At 42.1% G+C, this 25593-nt stretch overlaps 1 protein-coding gene across 6 annotated transcripts in view; it reads right to left on the reverse strand.

Annotated features, from left to right (window-relative positions):
* Window positions 1-25593, reverse strand: part of LOC129697886 (F-BAR and double SH3 domains protein 2-like) — a 213732-nt gene that overhangs the window by 72265 nt on the left and 115874 nt on the right. For all 6 annotated transcript variants that reach the window (XM_055636596.1, XM_055636593.1, XM_055636595.1 and 3 more), the window contains exons 6-8: window positions 22959-23092; window positions 16946-17000; window positions 15375-15503 (exon numbers count right to left, since the gene is read on the reverse strand). In XM_055636596.1, the coding sequence (XP_055492571.1) occupies window positions 15375-15503; window positions 16946-17000; window positions 22959-23092 (318 nt within the window). The remainder of the gene's footprint in view (window positions 1-15374; window positions 15504-16945; window positions 17001-22958; window positions 23093-25593) is intronic.

Raw genomic sequence — 25593 nt, forward strand, 5'->3', positions numbered from 1 at the left:
GGGTATGGAGAGAAGGCAGGCACAGGATACCTAGTTGGATGATCAGCCATGATCATATTGAATGGCGGTGGAGGCTCGAAGGGCCGAATGGCCTCCTCCAGCACCTATTTTTTATGTTTCTATGTAAGCCATTTCGAACGGAGATGAGGAAACACTTTTTCACACAGAGAGTTGTGAGTCTGTGGAATTCTCTGCCTCAGAGTGCGGTGGAGGCCAGTTCTCTGGAAACTTTCAAGAGAGAGCTAGATAGGGCTCTTGAAGATAGCAGAGTCAGGGGTTATGGGGAGAAGGCAGGAATGGGGGGGGTACCGATCAGCCATGATCACATTGAATGGCGGTGCTGGCTCGAAGAGCCGAATGGCCTACTCCTGCACCTATTGTCCATTGTTTATTGGCGATGAGAATATCAATGGTAGAAATTGAACACGGTCTCAGAAAAATGGTAAAAGTTAATAAAAATTATTTGTGTTAAAAGCTGAACCTGATTATTTCAGATTTCCTAATATGAAATAGGAGGAAATTGTAACTCATCTGGCACCAGATATTGGGCAAGCTCATTGATAACAGACGCAAAATATAAAAAAAACAAGGCCAAGGTAGAAATGAACAGAGCAAGGTACAAAGTACACGTGGAACTTGATATCATTGAACATGCAGCCTGGAACAGTTTATAATCAAGGAAGATAAGTGATAAAAGATCGTTAAGGGTGCCCACAGCACTGGCTGCAACTTCATAAAATGCAAAATTAAACAATGGAGCCCTATTCAGTCATAAAACCAACGACACCCTTTGAAGAGAATGAATAAAAAACAGACTGCAGGTGGAACTCAGATCAGGCAACATCTGTGGAGGGAAATGACAGATGACATTTCTGGTGGGGACCCTGCTTTAAGACTGGAATGGAGAGGAGATACCTGGTAGAAAAAAGTTAGGGGAGGGGGTGGGGCCAGAGCTGGTAAGCGATAGGCGGATCCAAAGGAAGGGGGGTTGATTAGCAATGAGCAGGGCTGGGGAGAGATGTTTGGACATTACAAAAGGCTACAGATGGCGGAATCTGATAAGAAAGGAAGGTGAGGAGTGAACTGTTGAATCGGGGTAGATGGAAAATAGGAGGTGAAGGGACAAATAGGGGACCCGGCAGGTGTAAGGATGGATGATGAGTAGAAGGGAAGGATAAAAGAGGGGAAAGGAATTGGTGGGGGGAGGGGGTTGTAGGTAGGGGGAATGGGAAATAGTTATGCGTGAGAAGGTCATAAGGTCAATAATGATTGGAGTAGAATTAGGCCATCGTCTACTCCGCCATTCAATCATGGCTGATATATCTCTCCCTTCTAACCCCATTTTCCTGCCTTCTCCCCAAAAACCTGACATCTGTACTAATCAAGAATGTATCTATCTCTGCCAGGGTCTGGGTCGATCAGCAGGAGGGGGGGGGGGGGAAGGTTCATATGAAATTGGAGAATTCAATGTTTGTGCCGTTGCGTTATAGGCTTTCTAAGCGAAAGACAAGGTGCTGTTCTTCGAGTTTGTGTGCGGTGGCAGTCTGGACATGGAAGAGTCTGAGCACAGACAAGTCAATATGGGAACGGGTAGGGGCATTGAAGTGGCTTGCTACTGGGAGCTTTAGCTGGCCCTGGTAGACATAGTGCCAGTGTTTGACAATGTTGTCATCTAGTATATTATATTTGTATAGCATGACAATCAGAACTGCACGTAATATTCCTTCTGTGGCCAAACCAATCATTACTAAAGTTGGACCATGACCCCCATTCTTTAATTATTTACGCCCAGACTAGTGAAGGAAGTATCCGGTATGCCTCGAACAAATGTAAATGAAAGTAGTCATGTTTAGTATTTTGTTGCATATCCTTTGCATGCAATGACTGCTTGAAGTCTGTGATTGATGGACATCACCAGTTGCTTGGTATCTTATCTGGTGATGCTCTGCCAGGCCTGTATTGCAGCCATCTTCAGCTTATGCTTGTTTTGGGGGCCAGTCCCCTTCAGTTTTCTCTTCAGCATATAAAAGGTATGCTGAATTGGGATTATGACCAGTGATTGACTTAACCAGTCAAGAATTTACCGTTTTTTTAAAGCTTTGAAAAACTCTTTTGTTGATTTAGCAGTATGTTTAGGATCATTGTCCTGCTGTAGAATGAACCGCCGGCCAATGAGCTTTGAGGCATTTATTTGAACCAGAGCAAATAGGATGTGTCTATACATTTCAGAATTCATTATGCTACTACCATCAGCAGTTGTATCATCAATGAAGATAAATGAGCCAGTACCTTCAGCAGCCATACATGCCCAGGCCATAACACCCCCACCACAGTGTTTCACAGATGAGGTGGTATGCTTTGGATCTTGCGCAGTTCCTTCTCTCCCCCAAACTTTGCTCTTGCCATCATTCTGATATGTTAATTTTCGTCTCATCTGTCCACAAGAACTATTTCCAGAACTGTGGTTGCTCTTTTAAGTACTTCTTGGCAAACTGTAACCTGGCCATCCTATATTTGCAGCTAACCAGTGGTTTGCATCTCGCAGTGTAGCCTCTGTATTTCTGTTTATGAAGTCTTCTGCGGACAGTGGTCATTGACAAATCCACACCTTGCTCCTGAAGAGTGTTTCCAATCTGCGGATTTTTCTTTATTATAGAGAGAATTCTTCTGTCATCAGCTATGGAGGTCTTCCTTAGCCTGCCAGTCCCTTTGCGATTAGTAAGCTCACCAGTGCTCTCTTTCTTCTTAATGATGTTCCAAACAGTTGATTTTGGTAAGCCTAAGGTTTGGCTAATGTCTCTAACAGTTTTATTCTTGTTTCTCAGTCTCATAATGGCTTCTTTGACTTTCTCCTCATGTTGGTAAACTTTCAACTTTGGTCCTCATGTTGATAAACAGCAATAAAAGTTTCCAAAGGTGATGGAAAGCCTGGTGGAAAGGCTAGGTGCTGATAAATCTCTTATACCTGCATTACAGAGGTAATTAAACACACCTGAGCAATTACAAATGCCTGTGAAGCCATGTGTCCCAAACATTATGGTGCCCTGAAATGGGGGACTATGTATAAACACATCTGTAATTCTTACATGGTGAAACCAAAATGTATAAAAATGGCCTTTAATAAAATCTGACAATGTGAACTTTAACCACATGTGATTTTTTTCTATTACAAATCTCAAATTGTGGAGTACAAAGGCAAATAAATAAATGATGGACCTTTGTCCCAAACATTATGGCGGACATTGTATCTACTTTGTTGCCACCTTCAGGGATCCTTGAATTTGCATAATCAGATCAGTCTGTTCCTTGGTACTCACTAAGACTATAACATTCATTGTTTGTCCCACCCTCAGTCATCCCAAAGTGGACACTTCACAAGATTAAATTTAATGTGTCATTGTTCTGCCTGTCATACAATCTGCAAAAGCCTAAATAAAACCAGTAAATCCGGCTAAACTAGTGCTTTCTGCCTCATTAACATATTTGGAATGCCAACCTGCCTCACAGAACAATTTGAGTAGGAAGGAACTGCAGATACTGGTTTAGACTGAAGATAGACACATGTTCCCGACGTTGGGGGAGTCCAGAACCAGGAGCACAGTTTAATAATAAGGGGTAAGCTTCAGGGATCAATATCGTGAGAGACCCCTTCCACCCCTGCAACGGACTGTTCCAGCTGCTACGATCAGGCAAACGCCTCCGTTGCCATACGGTGAGAACGGAGAGGTTGAGAAGGAGTTTCTTCCCAGAGGCCATTCAGACTGTAAATGCCTATCTCACCAGGGACTAACTCTACTGAACGTTTTTCCTTCCATTATTTATTATGTAAAATAATATGTGTGTTATGATTGTGTTTATAGTTTGTTTGGTTGTTTGTCTTTTGCACAAAAGTCCGCGAGCATTGCCACTTTTATTTCACTGCACATCTCGTATGTGTATGTGACAAATAAACTTGACTTGACTTGACTTGTAAGCCATTTAGAACGGAGACGATTAAACACTTTTTCTCACAGAGAGTTGTGAGTCAGTGGAATTCTCTGCCTCAGAGGGCAGTGGAGGCAGGTTCTCTGGATACTTTCAAGAGAGAGCTCGATAGGGCTCTTGAAGATAGCGGAGTCAGGGAATATGGGGGAGAAGGCAAGAACGGGGTACTGATTGCGTGGGGTACTGATTGTGGATGATCAGCCATGATCACATTGAATGGCGGAGCTGGCTTGAAGGGCCGAATGGCCTACTCCTGCACCTATGGTCTAAAATGTTGGAGTAACTCAGATGGATAGGCAGTATCTCTGGAAGGAAGGAATGGGTGACGTTTCAGGTCGAGACCCTTCATCAGGGGGGAGAGACAGAGAGGGGCAGTGGGCAGAGGGAGAGGGAGAGGGGGGAAAGGGAGAGAGAGAAAATGAGAGAGAGAGAAAATGAGAGAGAGAGAGAAAATGAGAGAGATAGAATGAGAAAGTGAGAGAGAGAATGAGAGAGAGAGAAAATGAGAGAAAATGAGAGAGATAGAATGAGAAAGTGAGAGAGAGAATGAGAGAGAGAATGAGAATGAGAGAATGTTGGGGTCCTTGCATGGAGTTGAGGGAGGAGGTATAGGGACAGGTGTTGCATCTCCTGCAGATGCAGGGGAAAGTACCCCGGGGGGGGGGGGGGGGGGGGGGGGGGGGGGGGGGGGGGGGTTTGGGTGGGAAGGAATTAGTTAATGTGTTGTCTACCACTCGATCCCCTATTAAATAGTAACTCTGGAGTCAGTGGGTGAGAACTAGCTTTGCAGGAAGAAACTACAAATGCTGGTTTAAACTGAAAATAGACACAAAATGCTGCAGTAACTCAGCGGGTCTCTAGAGAAAAGGAATAGGTGACTTTTCGGGCCTCGACATGAGTTACTCCAGCATTTTGTGTCTATCTTCGGTGAGAACTAGGTTATCAGTATGCTCATGTTAAAATATGCCCTCAGCCTCAAACATTCAAACAAACATCAAAGCATGCCTTCAGACTAAAGGGTCCCAAACCGAAGCAGCATCTGTCCATTTCCCTCCACAGATGCTGTCTGACCCGCTGCATTCCTTCGTTTTTTTGGGCAAGATTCCAACATCTGCAGTCTCTTGTGTCTCTATTTGCTGAGTTCTTTACTGGCCATTAACAACCTAATAATTAGTAGGCTTCACCTTGATTACATTTTAAAACACAATCTAGTTTAATATCATGCTTGCAATCCACAACAGATCCTTTGATATGTTATAAAGGGAACACTTTAGAAAGTGAGAGAGATGCAGATCACTTATCTTGCATGATACAGATGGTCAAAAGATGAATAATCTACTGCCTACTGTCATTTTCGCTTTAAACACAGGCTGTTTGTTCTACATGCATTGTTAAAGACCAACTGATCAGCATAAACAACTTGCATTTACATAACAGGATTAAACATCCCAAGTGACTAAAAGAAAATATAACACTTAACTGCATAGAGTTTTCAGAATACGTGATCAAAAGCTTGGTCAAAGCATTAGTTGGAAGAAGCAATATGAAAGAGGAAAATGCATTAGAGAAGGCTTAGGGGAGGAATTCTAAAGCTTAGCATCTAGCCTCCTGAAGGTAGTTGCCAATGGCTGAATGAGAATCTTGAACACATAAAACATCAGAACCGAAGCAAACAAGACATTTCAGAGGGTTATAAGATGGAAGAGGTTATCAATATAGGAGGTACAAAATTAGGAAAGCTTTTGGAAATAAGAGATTTAAAATCAAAGTGTTCCCAAATCATGAGCTAACAAGTGTGACATAACACATAAGTAATAATAATAATAATAAATTTTATTTATGGGCGCCTTTCAAAAGTCTCAAGGACACCTTACAAAAATTTAGCAGGTAGAGGAAAAACATGCAAGGGGAATGAAATAAATAGTAGAGACATGACTAGTACACAAAGTAAAGACAGAATTCAATACAAAACACAATAATAAGGCAATTAATGCACAGATGAAAAGGGAGGGGGACGTGGGGCTAAGGATAGGCAGAGGTGAAGAGATGGGTCTTGAGGCGGGACTGGTAGATGGTGAGGGACACGGAATTGCGGATCAGTTGGGGGAGGGAGTTCCAGAGCCTGGGAGCTGCCCTGGAGAAGGCTCTGTCCCCAAAACTGCGGAGGTTGGACTTGTGGATAGAGAGGAGACCGGCTGATGTGGAGCTGAGGGACCGTGAGGGTTGGTAGGGGGAGAGGAGGTCAGTGAGATATGGGGGGGGGGGGGGCAGATGGTGGAGGGCTTTGTAGGTGAGGATCAGGATTTTGTAGTTGATCCGGTGGGAGATGGGAAGCCAGTGAAGTTGTTTGAGGACTGGAGTGATGTGGTGCCAGGATTTGGTGTGGGTGATGAGTCGGGCGGCTGCGTTCTGGACCAGTTGGAGTCGGTTGATGTAGGTGGAGCTGATGCCAAGGAGAAGTGAGTTGCAGTAGTCCAGTCGGGAGGAGATGAAGGCATGGATGAGTCTTTCAGCAGCGGGAGGTGTGAGAGAGGGTCTGAGTTTGGCGATGTTGCGGAGATGAAAGAAGGAGGTTTTAATGACATGGCGGATGTGAGGCTCAAGGGAGAGGGTGGAATCAAAGATCACGCCAAGGTTGCGGGCCTGGGGAGATGGGGAGACAGTGGTGCCGTCGATGGTGAGAGTGGGGTTATTGATTTTGCTGAGTGTGGCTTTGGAGCCTATGAGGAGGAATTCTGTCTTAAGTGATGGCAGCTGAAAATTCAGACATGGGGGGGGGGGGGGGGGGGGGGGGGGGGGGGGGGGGGGGGGGGGGGGGGGGGGGGGGGGGGGGGGGGGGGGGAGAGACGATGACTTTAGATCTATTTTGAGCTGGAGACTATGGATGATGGTAAATGGAAGACCAGCTAGCAGAGTATTGAAATAAATGAATCCAACAGGAAAGCTACAGAAATGAGGTGAAGTAGAAGTGGAGGCTGGCAATGTTACCGAACTAAAGCAGTTTTGATGGCATGGGAAACATTGGCTTTGTTTGCCTCAGGCTCAAAGAAGAAATCTGTTGCCCTCAAAGTGATCAGCTTGTATATTAAAAGGAAAACTATTGATGTGATTTTAATGAGATAACTTCAATCATATATGATGCTTCAAGTAATGATGCTTTATATAGCTTCAGATAAGCTCATACATGCATATCACATTTCACGGAACTTGGCTGCATTTCTGCACAGATGAAATTTTAAAGCAACTCAGATATCTTCTATGGAATATAACTAATTAAAGCAATACTTTGCCTTACCTTTATCAAGTATAAATGATGATTTTTCATTGAAGAACAAGGGAATAAATGGCCTGTGCCTTCTATTTTTTGATTCTACATTGGATTTTCTCTCTTTGCCTCAAACTTCAACTGCAGTCTTCTTGTAGATCCACTACAGTCCGCCTACCACCGCAACAGCAGATGTCATCTCACCCATCCTGCACTCAGCCGTCTCTCCAGAGATGCTGCCTGTCCCTCTGAGTTACTCCAGCATTTTGTGTCTACCATCGATTTAAACCAGCATCTGGCGTTCTTTCCAACACATTTCTGCACTGACCCTTGGTACATATGGACAACAAGGGCACCTACATCAGATTCCTATTCACTGACTATAGCTATGTTCAACACCGTGATTCTAACTTTAACTTGTCTCCAAGCTCCTGAACCTGGGATGCAACATCCACTCCTGCAACTGAATCTTTCACTTCCTTGCTCATAAACTGTAGTCAGTAAGGGGAGGTAGTAAAAAAATCTTCTCTGAAAATTCTCACCAACAATGCTCTGCAATGCTGCACCCTCAGCCCCTTACTATACTCCTGACACACTCATTTACTGTGTAGCTAAATTCTGCTCTAATTCTTATTTACAGAATTGTAAATGACACTACCATAATGGGCCAGATCTCAAACAAAGACGAGATAGTTCAGGAAGGATTTATACAGCTTAATAACATGGTTTCAAGACATCAAACCCTCCTTCAATGTCAGCAAAATGAGGGACCTGGTCATTGACTTCAGGAAGTGGAGTAGTGTGCATCAATGATGCTGAAGAGCTCGTAGGTGTAAATATCATGAACAATTTGATGTGGACCATCATGCAACAGCTAAAAAAAGCATACCAACACTCCTATTTCCTCAGAAGATTAAGGAAATTTGGCATCTCCAATTACTCTTACCAATTTCTACAGCTGCACATAGAAACCATTCTATCCAGATGCATCACAGTTTTGTACCACAAATGCTCTACCTTAGACCACAAGATATGGTAGAGTGTTGTGGATGGAGCCAATCCATCATACCAACCAGCCTCTCGGCTCCATTAGACTCCATCTACACGTCAGGCTGCATCAGGAAAGGACCCAACATAATCAAGAACCACTCACACCCCGGTCATTTTTTCTTCTCCCCCTCTCCTGTCAGGCAGAAAATGTAAAAGCTTCAAAGCATGTACCACCAGATTCGAGAACAGCTTCTTCATGCTGTTATCAGACTCTTGAACAGACCTCTCATATGCTAAAGATAAATTCCTGATTTCCCAATCAACCTCGTTGTTGCCCTCGTACTTATTTTTATCAGCACATTCTCTGTAACTAACGCTATATTCTAAATCCTTTCTCTTTTTGCACGGCCTGTTATACCCAAGTATGATTTTACTTCGGAGTCACATGAGTGACTACGTGAAGAACCCGCTCAGCGCGCATGCGCGGCATTAACGCCAGCAGTGCAACAGCGGCTGCAACGGGAGTTAGGCGCTCCCGCTACAGAATGAAACGGACCGTCAGGTGAGTACCCTGAGGTCGGGTTTCTATTACAGGGGAGCCTTTTTCTGCTTGTGTTTTACAGGCAGAGAAAAAGGCTCTGGAACAAAACTGTCCCCCGTTCGAGGAGGAACGTTTTCCGTCAGGGAGGGGGGCAGCAACAGGCGGTAGGAGCGTTTACCCGGTGTTCCGCTATTCCCCGACACCGTGCCGAGCCCAGCCCGCTAGTACCTGAGCAGCGGGCTGGATGCATAGCCACCCGAAGAGGCATCCGGCAGGTGTTTTCCCGATTTCGGACGGGACGTCTCTCCACCCGCACGGGGGGGGGAGAGAGAGCCGCCTGAGCCGCTGGAGCGGCTCTCGGAGCAGGTGCCTGCGAGACGCGCTGCTTGAGGGGCGCTCTCGCTTCTACAAGGCACAAAAGCACTAGAAGAACCTGTCTCCCGCTCGACTCCAGCGGAGGAGCGTTCCATTGCAGGGGGGCAGCAACAGGTGGTAGGAACAATTACCGGGTGCTTCGCTATCCCCATCACCACGTCGAGCCCAGTCCCGCTAGTGCCTGAGCTGCGGGCTGGATGTTTAGCCATCCGAAGAGGCATCCGGCCGGTGGCTTCCGACTTGTCGGAGGGGACGTCTCTCCACCCGCATGGGAGAGAGACAGCCGCCTGAGCCGCTGGAGTGGCTCCTGGAGCAGGAGCTCCTGCGAGACACGCTACGTGAGGGGCAGTCTTGCTGGAGGGTTCAGGCATACCCTCCACAGTGCCTAGGCACTACCCATCGCTTCCTCCTTAGTGTGGTTAGCTTTGGGTTGACCAGGGCTGGGCTGGACATGAAGAGGGAGTCGCTGGCTGAAGAATTCGGGAGTATGCCAGGGGTGCAGGAACAGGAAGAGCTGCTGGGTGTGTGTGGACCGCTACATGGCTACCCCACGTGCAGGAAGGCCAGCTTTGACCACCTCTCCGATAGGCACCTACAGGAGCAGGTGGTTAATGAGGCTTTAAAATGTACAGCTCCAATAAATTATAGTCCTTCAAAGGGCCGGCAGTCAACAGCCAAATCTGGGGGCACGTCGGGACAAATATTCGGACCAGGAGCTGATACTGCAGTGGATCCTCAGGCTCCTGACGTCAGCCATCACACCATTTGCTCGCTTTCTGTGGACAATACGGAGATGACCACTAACTAACAAATCACTCTTGCACTGTTGTGCAACACGCAGAGCGAGATAAATTACCTCCGTATATAAATCATAAGACCTGCCCTAAATCCCGAATTTGGGTTGTGCTAAACCCCAGCCACTGAGTCAGACTCACTGCTCTTTGGCAAAAAACCTCATGTGAATGAAAACTTTCGGCCTCACGAGGGCAGGCCCCAGGATGAGCAAACTCCAAAAATACAATACCCAAGCGGCAGCACCCCATCACGTCCACCAGTCGACGTCTACCATATGGGACTGGTGAAAGCTCGGGGACCACATTTTTTTTATGCCCGGGAGTCTTTTAGACCACGGCCCAGAGCAGGACCCCATGGAAAAAGCGCCACTCCCCAACATCACCGCCACGTCAGACAACGCGCCAGACTCGCTGGTCTGGGAAGAGACAGAAGAAATGCCCATATCCATGGAGGTAGATGGGTCTGGCGCCTACAAAAATATGTAAAATAAGGAATCTAATTTCAAAGGATACTTTATGGCAAGCATTGGCCTCAAATATGCTTACTATTCAGTACCCATTCAAAAGGATCTACGCAGATACCTAAAATTTACCTGGATGGGGCAACTATGACAGTTAAAGCATTACCCCATGGGGTAACGTCAGCTCAAGGTTATCCATTAAGATACTAAAACCAGCCCTGGCAAAACTAATAAGAAGACCATGGAATTGGCTAGGTCAGCTGTTTTTCAGCTACAAAACAGTTTTCAAAACCCTGGGGTTTGTTTTACATCCAGATAAATCAAAGTTGAAGCCGTCCACTATCATGGACTACTTAGACTTCACAATTAATTCAGTCCATATGACTGTAACTTGCCAAAAGACAAAACGGTTGAATTGGCACAATTATGCCACAATTTAATGGTCAACGAACGACCAACTATTCGACAAGTAGCAAGAGTAATTGGGAAAATGGTAGCAGCATTCCTGGCTACACAATTCAGACCATTGCATTATAAAATCTACAAAGAGCAAAGGTACAGGCATTAAAATATCATGCAGGTCATTATGATCGGGTCATGAAATTACCCACTGAAACTATATCAAAATAGTTGGCATAGTTTCAGCCCTATCATTATCTAACAGGTGGTAGATGGACTAACCTAAAGTCATCATTACTACTTACATGGGGCATTCATTATTTAGCGATGTTGGGTGCCTTTTATGGATTAAAAGCATATACATCAAATATGCATCACTGCATGTACGGTTACAAATGGATAATACTTCGGTGGTGGCCTACATTAACCATATGGGAGGCATAAAATCGTTATCATGCGACAAATTGGTCAACACAATTTGGCAATGGTGTGTCAAAAAGACATATTTGGCTGTCAGCAACTTACCTATCAGGTAAGCTAAATACAGTGGCAGACACCAGGTCACGCAAATTCAATGACAACATCGAATGGATGTAAAACCCAAAGTATTTGCAAAAATTATCAAGCTATATGGCACGCCAGATATCGATTTATTTGCATCAAGGCTAAATCACCAGATACCTATGCATGTCGCTTGGGAACCAGACCCAAAGGCAGCAGCGGTAGTAGAAGCCTTCACGCTGGATTGGGTAAATTCCTTCTTCTATGTTTTCCCTCCCTTCTGCCTCATCAGTCAGGTACTACGAAAACTACAGATGGACTCTGCATCAGGGTTTGATAGGACCCGACTGGCCTACACAGCCATGGTTCCCAATACTGCATGACATGTTTGTTGAAGTCAGAACAAACCATCAACACCATGTCAGCATCCCTTTCGAACATCCACTAAGAAGCAGTACTTAACCAGCATCAAGAAATGGAAGAAGTACTGCCAGGAAACAGGGACCACGTACACAACAGCGACAGTCACCAACGCACTGGAGTTCCTGGCGTACCTACACCATAAAGAGAAATCAGCTACAGTGCCGTCAACACAGCAAGGGGTGCCCTGTCTGCTTATTTGAAACCAGCACCAGGACAACAGCCGATGGGATCCCATCCACTGGTGTTCAAATTAATGAATGGCATCTATAACATCAAACCCCTAGACCAAGGTATACCCATTTATGGGATGTCAGTGTGGTCCTGATGTACCTCAGGGGATGGCCACCAGCCAGATCCCTCAGCCTCGAACAAACTACCCTGAAAACGCTCATGTGGATGGCACTTGTATCCACTCAGAGGGTCCAGTCACTACATCGATTGCGACTGGACAACATGGTGACCACCCCAGACCAGATCTCGTTCATCATCCAGGGTCTGGTAGAACAGAGCAGGCCAGGTATAGCCAATCCAGTTGTGGTGTTCCGGGCTTACCCGCCAGAGCCGCGGTTGTGTGTCATGACCTATCTACTATATTATATAGACACAACCTATAACATCAGAGGGAGTGAAAAAGCCTTATGGGTCAGCCACAAAAAACCTCATGACCTGTTTATTGGGTTGGAGGCAGGTGACTAGTGGGGTGCCTCAGGGATCTGTGTTGGGTCCTTTGTTGTTTGTCATGTACATCAATGATCTGGATGAAGGTGTGGTAAATTGGATTAGTAAGTATGCAGATGATACCAAGATAGGGGGTGTTGTGGATAATGAAGTAGATTTCCAAAGTCTACAGAGTGATTTAGGCCATTTGGAAAAATGGGCTGAAAGATGGCAGATGGAGTTTAATCCTGATAAATTTGAGGTGCTACACCTTGGCTGGACAAATCAAAATAGGACGGACATGGTAAATAGTAGGGAATTGAAGAATACAGTTGAACAGAGGGATCTGGGAATAACCGTGCATAGTTCCTTGAAGGTGGAATCTCATATAGATAGGGTGGTAAAGAAAGCTTTTGGTATGCTAGCCTTTATAAATCAGAGCATTGAGTATAGAAGCTGGGATGTAATGTTAAAATTGTACAAGGCATTGGTGAGACCAAATCTGGAGTATGGTGTACAATTTTGGTCGCCCAATTATAGGAAGGATGTCAACAAAATAGAGAGAGTACAGAGGAGATTTACTAGAATGTTGCCTGGGTTTCAACAACTAAGTTACAGAGATAGGTTGAATAAGTTAGGTCTTTATTCACTGGAGCGCAGAAGGTTAAGGTCTTGATAGAGGTCTTTAAAATGATGAGAGGGATAGACAGAGTTGATGTGGACAAGCTTTTCCCTTTGAGAATAGGGAAGATTCAAACAAGAGGACATGACTTCAGCATTAAGGGACAGAAGTTTAGGGGTAACATGAGGGGGAACTTCTTTACTCAGAGAGTGGTAGCGGTGTGGAATGAGCTTGCAGTGGAAGTGGTGGAGGCAGGTTCGTTGGTATCATTTAAAAATAAATTGGATAGGCATATGGATGAGAAGGGAATGGAGGGTTATGGTATGAGTGCAGGCAGGTGGGACTACAATACAATACAATACCATTTATTTGTCATTTGTACCTCACATGAGGTTCAAACGAAATTTGGTTTCTGCAGTCATACATGAAAAGAACCAACACAATTTACACAAACATCCATCACAGTGAATCTCCTCCTCACTGTGATGGAAGACAGTCTAAAGGAAAAAAAGTTGTTCGGCACGGAGTTGTAGGGCCGAGATGGCCTGTTTCCGTGCTGTAATTGTTATATGGTTATATGGTTAAAACCAAAGTCTGTGTTGGTTTTTCCACATCATCATAACAAGCAAATTTGTTTTTCTCAATTTAATAAATAAATCTCTCTTTCTCTCCCCCCCTCTCTCTCTACCCCGTCTCTCTCTCCCTCCCCCCTATCTCTCCCCCTTCCCCTCCCCTCCCCACCTGCCCCTAAACCCCCTCCCCTCCACCGCCTCTACTTTCACTTATTATTTACCAATAATGTCCATGTTTATGAGAGTTTATCTCTTTTTTTAAATCGGAATAATTAATTCTGTACAATTCCAGATTTCTAGATTTTCAAGTTAAGTGAGTCGAAAAACAATCTTGGGAAAGGATCCCAGCTATGATCTTTTCACAAAACTTAAGCCATTCTCTGGACGATTATGGATTATAAAGGCAAAGTATATTAAATGCGTATAGGAGACAAGGTATAGCTCAACATTCAATACCTCCTTTATTCAACTTTGTCCATTATTCCTGACATCCAACAACCCAATTTTTGTGATGGCAACAGCAGAGTTGATGCCACCTTTCTGCTAAGATTTGAATATTTCCACTGAAGTCTGTGTCTGCAAGTCTGCCTTCAAGTTTACATACAGTCAACATTCAAAGTTAGAATGTCACATAAAAGAATGAAGATGCACACAAGTTGGTAGCCCAGCTGAAGGTGTGATCAAGTTAGCATAGTAGAGGGAGGAGCATGACGGATGAAAAATGGGTTTCATCCGTCATATTTGTAATATGTAACCACAAAACAATCAGACAAGAAATATAAAAAACCGAGTTGCAAAACACTAATTGTTTCAATATGAATTATTAACTAAAATACTATTGGGCCAATTATATATTACACATTTATTATCTATCTTGGTACTTGTTCTTGAGGAAAATTAATCTTAAATGTATTCTAAAATATAGAAAGGTACAATAATGCTGTTCCCACTGTTTCAATACAATTTAATTAGCCACTTAATATTTACTTTTCACCAAACAGCAGATTAAATAAAACTAGAGTGGTTGGATACACTGTTATGGAACGATGCACCATCATCTCTTTGTTCCACAACATTCCCCAAAGCACTGCCATTTCTTGAGCACATTCTGCCCTGGGTTTCCTTACCAAGACATAGCACCTCGCATTTATTCAAATTAAACTCCATCTGCCATTCCTTACTCCATTTGATTTGGTCCAGTTGATCAAGCTGTCATTGCAACCTTAGATAACTCCTTCACTGTCTACCACACCATCAATTTAGTGTAATCTGCAAACTTACTATCCATAATATCTACATTCACACCCAAATCGCTAATATAAATAACAGTGGGCCCAGCACCAATCCTTGTGGCACACCTCTGATTACAGGCCTCCACTGTGAAAAACCCTCTACCCACATCCTCCGTCACCTACCTTCAAGACAAATCAAATACAAAATGTTATTTAGTTCTTTAAAATGTTACACTGGAAGGGATCCAAGTAATTTACCCCATATTACTCTTCAAAAGATACAACCATGATTTATTTTATTCTGGATGATCTCTAAACTATTTAGGCTAGTGTCATGTTCTCAGCTTCAAGTGTCAAGACTTTGATGGACCAGTTCTTGGAATAGCAATGATTCTATTGCACATCATAACATGGCAGACAGCATCCAACACAACTTGACTTGAAACAGCAAAAAAGCTTCATGAACAAAAAGCATGGATTTGAAATTACATTTTACATAATTTATTAATCATGCTCAGCTGATTTCTGAAATACACAAATATCGAAGAGTTTGCTTACAGTCATCATGTTTATCAGATCGATTTGATAATAGCGATCTTGATGTGCATTTGCAGCTGCCAGTGTAAGAAGGTAATCATTTCTAGCATGGTTAGCTTTTGTGTTGCATTCACTGCGCCGTGCTTTCAACTGAAATTCAAACAAAATGTGATATTGGATATCAAGAAAAGTTTCATTTCTTTTTAAGTTATCTTTCAACGTAGCAAATTTCAATGAATTAGAAGATATCAATAAAATTACAAGCTAACATGCCTCCATCCTGTCAACCAGTCCCTTATTTAGCATCCTACCGTTGCACTTCGTTAGTTCCACTATTTAAATACTTTTAACCTTCTGATGCCTTTCCCAAAACAAATGTTTACGAAGATCTACATTACAAGTTGTTTTGTCCCTCATGAAATGCTGGCTTTTTCCTCTAATAATGAGTTGGGAATTATATATCAATTGCTGTATCATTCCAAAATTTATTAATTGTCATTATAATTAACTGTGCGAATTAAAATGTAATTAAAAACAATTTGTTCAAAATGAGTAGGAAAATACAGTTTAAATAATTGCAACCCCAAGTCAAATTATTGCCTTGGTAACATTCACATTAGATTCTTTGGTAGGCATTTTCACATATACTATCCAACAAAATTGGGCTGGTGAAAATGGGGAGCAGTCGGAGTCCAGATCACTACCATTATTGAGGAGGCAAACAAAATACTTTCCTTGAATAAAAACAGAAAATGCCATAAAAGATTTACCAGGTTAGGCAGCATCTATGGAGACGGAAAGAATGCTACTACTTCAGGTCAAAAAGTTTTGGTGTTTAACTCCATTTCACTACCCACATACTAGTAGAACCAATACCTATTTCCAATATTGTGTTTTTAATTCAGAATCAAAAATCAACCAGCATCAACAGTATTTATATTTGACTCCCCTTCACCCACAATGTTCCTTGATGTCAGTAAAAGTATTTTTCTTCTGTACTGGACCCGAAGGGCCGAATGGCCTACTCCTGCTCCTAATTCCTAAAAAAAAAAAAATTTCTATGAATCTTGGAGCTCATTATTTGGTAAATGCAAGTTGCATTGGAAGATGGAATTTTCTATGAATTAGCATTACATGATTTTTCCTCTTCATCCCTATAGACAATGACTCGTGTAGTTCACGGGCAGTTCTCACGTCCCTCTTAAAATCTGCATCACACATAAGCCTAGACTTGGTTGACAGAGCCTATTGTCTAGTTTAATAATGTCAATACATGGTTGGATGGAGGAAGCACAGTTGAGTGCAATCTTCTTTTCAACTAGTTTCCACATATCAATGTCAATTAAAAGAAACAGCTACAAAACTTCTGGGGAATTATAAAGAGAACTATTCATCTAAACTCAGCTCGGGAAGATAAACTGTTCACACGTTATCAAGACTGCTTCAACCCAACATATATTGTTCACATTTTAGCTGGCATCTACACAGCTCAATTAAGCAGGCTTGCAGCACATTGTAGAAATATTGTACAAAAAACACAAGCTAAAGATGGATAACATGAAGCAGCCATTCAAAATCTTAAAAAAACATACCTTTACACTTGCTTTCTGTAAACTTATTCTTGACTGAAATAGACTAAGTTTGGACCTGAAAAATAAAACTTTGATTTAAATGGTATATTTGTTTCAAAGGATATGATTTGTTATTGTTGGCACACTGCAGATATGTACAGATGCAAAAGTCAGAAACAATAGGCAATAGGTGCAGGAGTAGGCCATTCGGCCCTTCGAGCCAGCACCACCATTCAATGTGATCATGGCTGATCATCCCCAATCAGTACCCCGTTCCTTCCTTCTCCCCATATCCCCTGACTCCGCTATTTTTTAAGAGCCCTATCTAGCTCTCTCTTGAAAGTATCCAGAGAACCGGCCTCCACCGTCCTCTGAGGCAGAGAATTCCACAGACTCACAACTCTCTGTGAGAAAAAATGTTTCCTCGTCTCCGTTCTAAATGGCTTACCACTTATTCTTAAACTGTGGCCCCTGGTTCTGGACTCCCCCAACATCGAAAACATGTTTCCTGCCTCTAGCGTGTCCAAACCCTTAACAATCGTATATGTCTCAATAAGACACCCGCTCATCCTTCTAAACTCCAGAGTGTACAAGCCGAGCGCTCCATTCTCTCAGCATATGACAGTCCCGCCATCCAGGGAATTAACCTTGTAAACCTACGCTGCACTCCCTTAATAGCAAGAATGTCCTTCCTCAAATTAGGGGACCAAAACGGCACACAATACTCCAGGTGTAGCCTCACTAGGGCTCTGTACAACTGCAGAAGGACCTCTTTGCTCCTATACCCGACTCCTCTTATTATAAAGGCTTTCTTCACTGCCTGCTGTAGCTGCTTGCTTACTTTCATAGACTGATGAACAAGGACCCCCAGATCCCGTTGTACTTTCCCTTTTCCCAACTTGAAGCCATTTAAATAGTAATCTGCCTTCCTGTTTTTTGATACCAAAGTGGATAACCTCACATTTATCCAAATTAAACTTCATCTGCCATGCATCTGCCTACTCCCCCAACCTGTCCAAGTCACCCTGCATTCTCATAGCATCTTCCTCACAGTTCACACTGCCACCAAGTTTTGTTTCATCTGCAAATTTGCTAATGTTACTTCGAATCCCTTCATCCAAATCATTGATGTATATCGTAAATAGCTGCGGTCCCAGCACCGAGCCTTGTGGTACCCCATGAGTCACTGCCTGCCATTCTGAAAGGGACCCGTTAATCCCTACTCTTTGTTTCCTGTCTGCCAACCAATTTTCTATCCATGTCAGCACTCTACCCCTAATACCATGTGCCCTAATTTTGCCCACTAATCTCCTATGTGGAACTTTAATTTAATGCTTTCTGAAATTCCAAGTACACTACATCCACTGGCTCTCCCTTGTCCATTTTCCTAGTTACATCCTCAAAAAATTCCAGAAGATTAGTCAAGTATGATTTCCCCTTCGTAAATCCATGCTGACTCGGACCAATCATGTTACTATTATCCAAATGTACGGCTATTTCATCTTTTATAATTGACGCCAGCATCTTCCCCACCACCGATGTCAGGCTAACTGGTTTATAATTCCCTGTTTTCTCTCTACCGCCTTTCTTAAAAAGTGGGATATCACCAATGCATCCACGATTTCTAGAGCCACTTCCTTAAGTACCCTGGGATGCAGACCATCAGGCCCTGGGGATTTATCAGCCTTCAGTCCCATCAGTCTACCCAACACCATTTCCTGCCTAATGTGGATTTCCTCCAGTTTCTCCGTCACCCCAGATCCTCTGGCCACTACTATATCAGGTGTCCTCCTTAGTGAAGACAGATCCAAAGTACCTGTTCAACTCATCTGCCATTTCCTTGTTCCCCATAATAAATTCACCTTTTTCAGTCTTCAAGGGTCCAACTTTGGTCTTAACTAATTTTTTCCTCTTCACATACCTAAAGAAGCTTTTACTATCCTGCTTTATATTCTTGGCTAGCTTACCTTCATACCTCATCTTTTCTCCCAGTATTGTCATTTTAGTTATCTTCTGTTGCAGTTAAACATTACACAATCCTCTTGCTTCCCGCTCACCTTTGCTATGTTGTACTTCCTCTTTTAATTTTATATTGGGTCTGACGTCCCTTGTCAGCCACAGTCGCCCCTTACTCCCCTTGGAATCTTTCTTCCTACTAGGAATGAACTGATCCTGCACCTTCAGTATTATTCCTAGAAATACCTGCAATTGTTGTTCCACTGTCACCCCTGCTAGGGTATCTTTCCAGTCAACGTTGGCCACTCCTCCCTCATGGCCCCATAGTCCCCTTTATTCAACTGTAACACTGACACTTCCGATCTACCCTTCTCCCTCTCCAATTGTAGATTAAACCTGACCATGTTATGGTCACTACCTCCAAATGGCTCATTAATCTCGTTCCTTTATCAAATCCGGTTCATTACATAACATTAAATCCAGAATTGCCTTCTCCCTCGTAGGCTCCAATACCAATCAAGGACCTGTTAATCACCGCTTTAATACCCAAAGACTTGGAATCCACAGCCACCTGTGGCAATGAATCCCACTGATTCACCACCCTCTGGCTAAAGGTCATTATAGATCTTACAGGTGGCAAACCAGAGGTTCTTGTTTTGCAGTGGCTTTGAACATTGCTATGCCCTTAAACTCGGTTCAGTCTGCTAGAAGGTTTACCATCTGCATGTCCAACCTGTGAACTCTGACCCTCCAATTCAAAAAGTAGCAACACTCATGGATAAAGCATCGACAAATACTTGAAATTGAGCTTTCACAACTGTGAGATAAAATTAATTTTGAATTGCCATAATAAAGCACCAACAAGTACATATTCAGCTGAATCATCTGCTGTGGATCCAGGATTCTAAACGTTATGTATAATGTAATCAACGCTGTTAAACCAGCAGAATCTTTCAACTTTTGTTCAACAGTTAGCAAAAAAAGTTAGCAAAAAATAAAAAGTTTCAAGCAAAATTAAGAAAGTCAAGGTATGTAGTTTAGAAATATGCTCATGGAATTAAAATTGAATAATATTTTTGTAAAATAATGGAGAAATCACACATGCAGCACAGTAGCAATATAAAAAATATAAAATGCACTAAGTTAAAAGGATAAAGTTAAATGCAGATTTCAAACCATTAAGCGCAATGAGGTGGTAAGTAAATAGCATTTGTCCATTAAAAAGTGGGGTAGAATAACAATAGCTATTCAAAATAAATAATGAATCTAGTATGGATTAAGAGTACCAATTGCCTCCAAATCAAAATAGACTTAAATTGTCAAGAGCTAGTCTGAAGCTTCATGCTTAATTCACATGTGAAAAAGATGGTTATTTGCTAATTTGTAATTTTCAATTAAGCATTGAGCGGAAGGTAATGAGTCGGTACCATGGGAAAATCCAACAGATGAGGTTCAATTATCCTTCCTTTTTCCTACATGTTCCTTAATATACATTACATGCAAAATCATAGGTAGACAAAATTGCTGGAGAAACTCAGCGGGTGCGGCAGCACCTATGGACAAAGGAAATAGGCAACGTATCGGGCCGAAACGTTGCCTATTTCCTTCGCTCCATAGATGCTGCCGCGCCCACCGAGTTTCTCCAGCAATTTTGTCACCTTCGATTCTCCAGCATCTGCAGTTCCTTCTTGAACATGCAAAATCATGACAACTGTTGTCTACTAATGGTAAAAACTAGCACTTCTTCCCCTTAAAACATTTCTAAATGCATGAGGAAAGCAGCTCCCAATAACAATAACCAGGAATAGCCTGTTGTGCTAAATTATATCATGTTATATACTTTTCACACTGAGACCAAGCTTCCACATAGCTCTTAAATGCAAAAATTCTGCTTGGAACAAAGTGCTCAGGTAAATTTCTGTCAATTTGATACATCATAGTCTGAACTTCAAACCTCAGCACTGCAACTCCGAGGCGCAGTTCCAAGCTGCAGACACTTACTGCAGATGTGATCACTATAGATTTAAATGGTTTCCATTAGTTCCCACATACTACAGCTGAAACACATTACTTGTCCTGACATGCGTATTTTGTTTTAGTGTCATTAATTCACTCTATTTAACCATTAATTTATGGCCCTATTTCTAGCGGTACTGTTCCAGGTTCAAAAACATAGAAATCCACAGTAACATTAAAAAAATGTGATTGACTAACCACACTTAAAGTTCTAAATTATTTTTAATTCAACTTGCATCTCATAAGTTTACATAAACTTGTGACATAAATTATGAGATGCATTCTTTGTTATGTGGTCTCACAGAGGAGAATGATAACATTCGTGATGCATCTTGTAAACTGCAACACTTGCATGTCCCCCAAAATCTAAAAGACCTGGTGAAATTCCAAAAGTCACAAGTGCAACACCAAACACTGGAAAAAAAACATTCTTGAAGGTTTTCTAGAATAATTAAGTTTCTTTAGTTATGACAATTCTTCTTATGAATTGTGGTTTAGAGATCAGCCACAAAGTAATCTGGCTTCCTTGTGTTTTCTGGAGATGACCTACACAAGCAAATATCTTTATATATTATATCCAGGAATGTAAAAAAAAAACCCAGCCCTTTATAATCTGCACCATGCCTTCAATCAATCTTCACTTTCTTTGAAGATACAGCAAATTAACACTGATTCTGACCAGCTTGTTTTGAGTTGAGGTTCATATTCCATTGGTAAGACAGTTTCCCAAACCAAAAGGTATAACTAGCAATTGTTAAAATGAACAAGAAAGTTAAAAAAGTGACACACTCACTTTTCAATAATCTATTGTGAAAACTTTCCCCCAATCCACTTCTTGGTTCTACCTATTCCAGATCTTCTCTATCTCATTCATTAGACCTCTAATATAAAATATGTACATGATTTATTCCTGACTGATGCCAAAAAGGGTTTTAAAAAATCCTTCCAAGCTGAGATGCTTTTTCCCAAATGCCAATTAGCCTGTCAAATGTAGGTTGGTAGCTTAAGAGAAAACTCCATCAAAAATAGTATGTACCCGTACTGTATCATATTATTTTCATTGAATGAATATAGAAATTTGTGTAATGGTTTTATTTAGATGTGAAAAAATGCGAAAATATCATGAAATGCAAGTGTTTTCTTCCCTCCAGAATGGCATGATATATTTTGCATCTCTGTTTAATGTTATTTCTAATTGTTGTACATTGCTTGAAGTTTGATTTTAGGAATTTAGTTTCCTCAATATTACATATTTGCCATAATCACGTTATTCACATTTAATTAAATATTGGATTGGTAATGATGTCAGGTTTCAGCAACTTATTTGCGTTGAGGTTGAAAATTATTTAATATGGACCGCATATTAATTAGTTGAAATGCACACAATGAAAGTGCAGATTCCAAACTGAAGATTATTGATTACATTTGTTTTTTAATTCACATTAATTTTTGCTCCACTGCTTCTCTGACAGAAAACAAATTAAAATAAAGCTTGATAGCCTTCATGCCAATTAATGCTGTTGTGTTTAAGAAGGAACTGCAGATGCTGGAAAATCGAAGGTACACAAAAAAGCTGGAGAAACTCAGCGGGTAGCAGCATCTATGGAGCGAAGGAAATAGGCAACGTTTCGGGCCGAAACGTTGCCCATTTCCTTCGTTCCACAGATGCTGCTGCACCCGCTGAGTTTCTCCAGCTTTTTTGTGTACCTGCCAATGAATGCTGTTGTGATTGTACTTTCATATTCAGGTAAAACACCATAGGCCAAGCTGCTGGTGTTACAATCACATTGTTATTGGATTGAGCACATTGCTGATTCCACAAATGTTTAAATTTCAACAAACCTTCCAACAGAATTAGTTACAGATCATCAATTTTCCAATGAAGTGTTTGCGCAGCCATTGCTGCAGTGTAAGTGTACAGACAGGGCAGCATGTTTCAAATAAGTACATTGCACGAGATCTTAAGTATGAGGAACAAATTAAATGCTTTACACATTTTTTTTTCTTGAAATAGGAAATGCCAGAGTATCCCTATTCATATCATAAAAAAATCAAAACACACTTGGCCTCTAAATCTGCTTTCTCCCGTGCTGCGTGAGCCATCTGTTCCAACTCAAAATACTTCTTTTTAGACTTCGCCAGATCCTTCACAGTCTCCTGGAATTCAGCCTGAATTTTTGTCAGCTGATCAATGCACTGTAGAAATAAGATAACACTGAAAATTAGCTGCAGCACAATGTGAACAGAATTTTCTTTTTTACAGTAACTGATAAATATGACTACTTTAGATATATCCCAAATAATAGATACATAATTATGAAAGAAAGATCATTTTTACATTATACATTACATTGCAGTCTGTAGAGCATACACAGTTAAAAGAGTAGGCAAAAGGCACTCAAAATATTATGCCACCTTTATATATGGAATTCAAATACAAGGTTGAGAGGGATATTATCCAAATACAAGCAAATGTGACCAAGCTCGGGAAGACATCTTGATTGACGTGATTTGCGTTTAAGGGCTGGGTTCCACACAGTATAACTATGACGGCAACTCAGCACATCAAGCCTACTCAAAAGGAAACGAATCGGTCAATACTGAAGCAATAGATGCTTTGTTAAAATCCCAATGTAACTTTAGTATTCTTATTCACTTAGTTCATAAGTTCTACGAGCAGTAACAGGCCAATCGGCCCATCAAGTCCACTCAAATGCTCTCGCATTATTCCTTTAAGACCCATGACAGCAAGATGTATTGTGGCATCTTGGATTCCATGTCCATAGCTCCCTGAAACTGGCAACACAAGTAAATAGAAAGGGAAAGAAGGCGAATGGTGTGCTTCCTTTCATCGATCGAGGCTTTGAGTATAAGAGTAAAGAAGTAATGTTGCAGCTTTATAAAGTTTTGGATAGTCACATTTGGAGTACAGTGAGCAGTTCTGGTCAGCCCCAATACAGAAAGGATGTGAACGGTTTGGAGAAGTTGCAGAATAGATTTAGAAGAATTCTGCCTTAGTTAAAGAGTATTAGCTATAAAGAAACTGGCCAAATTTGGACAGTTATCCCTAAAGCATCGTAGGTTGAGGGGAGATCTGATAGGTAACAATCATCCTGTACCAAATCATCCTGTACCTCAACACTGGTGCTCCACAAGGCTGCGTTCTCAGCACCCTTCTTTACTACATATGCACCCACGTCTGTGCAGCCAAATACAAATTCAACTGAATTTACAAATTCGCAGACGACAACACCACTTTCCCTTCTGGGATAAATAAAGTTCTATTGCATTGTATAGTGGGCCAGATATCAAATATTGATGAGACGGAATACAGGAATGAGATTGAGAACCACATAACCCGGTGTCCAGACAACAACTTTTCCCATAATGTCAGCAAGACAAAGGAGATAGTGATCAATTTCAGGAAGCGATGCGGTATACATATAATGACAGTGAGGTAGAGATGCTTCACAGCTACTTGCCCTGGACCACCCATATCGAAGCAATGGCCAAGAAAGCACACCTTAGAATGCACTTCCTTAAAAGGCTTAGGAAGTGCAGCATGTCCCCAACAACTTTCACCTACTTCTACAGATGCGCCTTAGAGGGCGCATTTTATCGGAATACATCACAGCATGGTTTGGGAACAGCTGCATCCAAGACCACAAGAAATTGCAGAGAATTGTGGACGTAGCCTAGACCATCACACAAACCAACCTCCTTTCCACTGACGCCATCTACACTTCACGCTGCCTCAACGAGGTCACCCAGCCATTCCCTCTTCTCACTTCTCCAATCAGACACCAGGCACAGAAGTGTAAAAACGCATACATCCAGATTCAGGGACAGTTTCTTCCCAGCTGGTATCAGACAACTGAATTATCCTATTACCAACTAGAGAGCAGTCGTGAACTACCATCTATCTTATTAGAGACCCTCGGACTCCCTTTAAACAGACTTTATCTTGCACTGAACGTTATTACCTTTATCCTATATCTGTACACTGAGTGGCTTGATTGTAATCATGTATAGTCTTTCCGCTGACGAGATAGTAAGCAACAAAAAAGCTTTTCACTGTACCTCGGTAAACGTAACAATAAACCAAACAAAACAAAACTAAATTATGAGAAGTATTGATAGGTAGACAGAACTTATTTCCCCCCCAGAGGATGTAAATGTCAACGACCACATTGTATAGCTTAACGGCCAGTGGGGAAAAGGTTAAAGGAGATGTACATGGCAATTTTTAATATCTATACATACAAAGAATGGTGGGTGCCTGGAAACTCTTTAGTCAGAGGGTATCAAATCTTTGGAACTCATTGCCACAGGGGGCTGTGGAGGCCCAGGTGGTGGATATTTTTAAGGTAGTGATAGACAAGTTCTTGATTAGAACGGGTGTCAAGGGTAATGGGAAGAAGGCAGGAAAATGGGATTAGGTGGCAGAGATCAGCCATGATTGAATGGCGGAGTAGACTCGATGGGCTGAATAGCCTAAATCTACTATAACGTGAACTTGTAAACCCATACCTCCCTGGGGTGGTGGTGGAAACAGATATGATAGCGTTGTTTCAGGATTTTTTCACGACAAACAGATATACAAGGAATGAAGGGATATGGATCACGTAAAGACAGACAGAGGAAATTTGCCATTATGCACAAAGAGCCTGTGCATACTGTTGTATGTATTCCATGCA

The sequence above is a fragment of the Leucoraja erinacea genome, chromosome 6 (genome assembly GCF_028641065.1).
Source record: "Leucoraja erinacea ecotype New England chromosome 6, Leri_hhj_1, whole genome shotgun sequence".
Taxonomy (NCBI): domain Eukaryota; kingdom Metazoa; phylum Chordata; class Chondrichthyes; order Rajiformes; family Rajidae; genus Leucoraja; species Leucoraja erinaceus.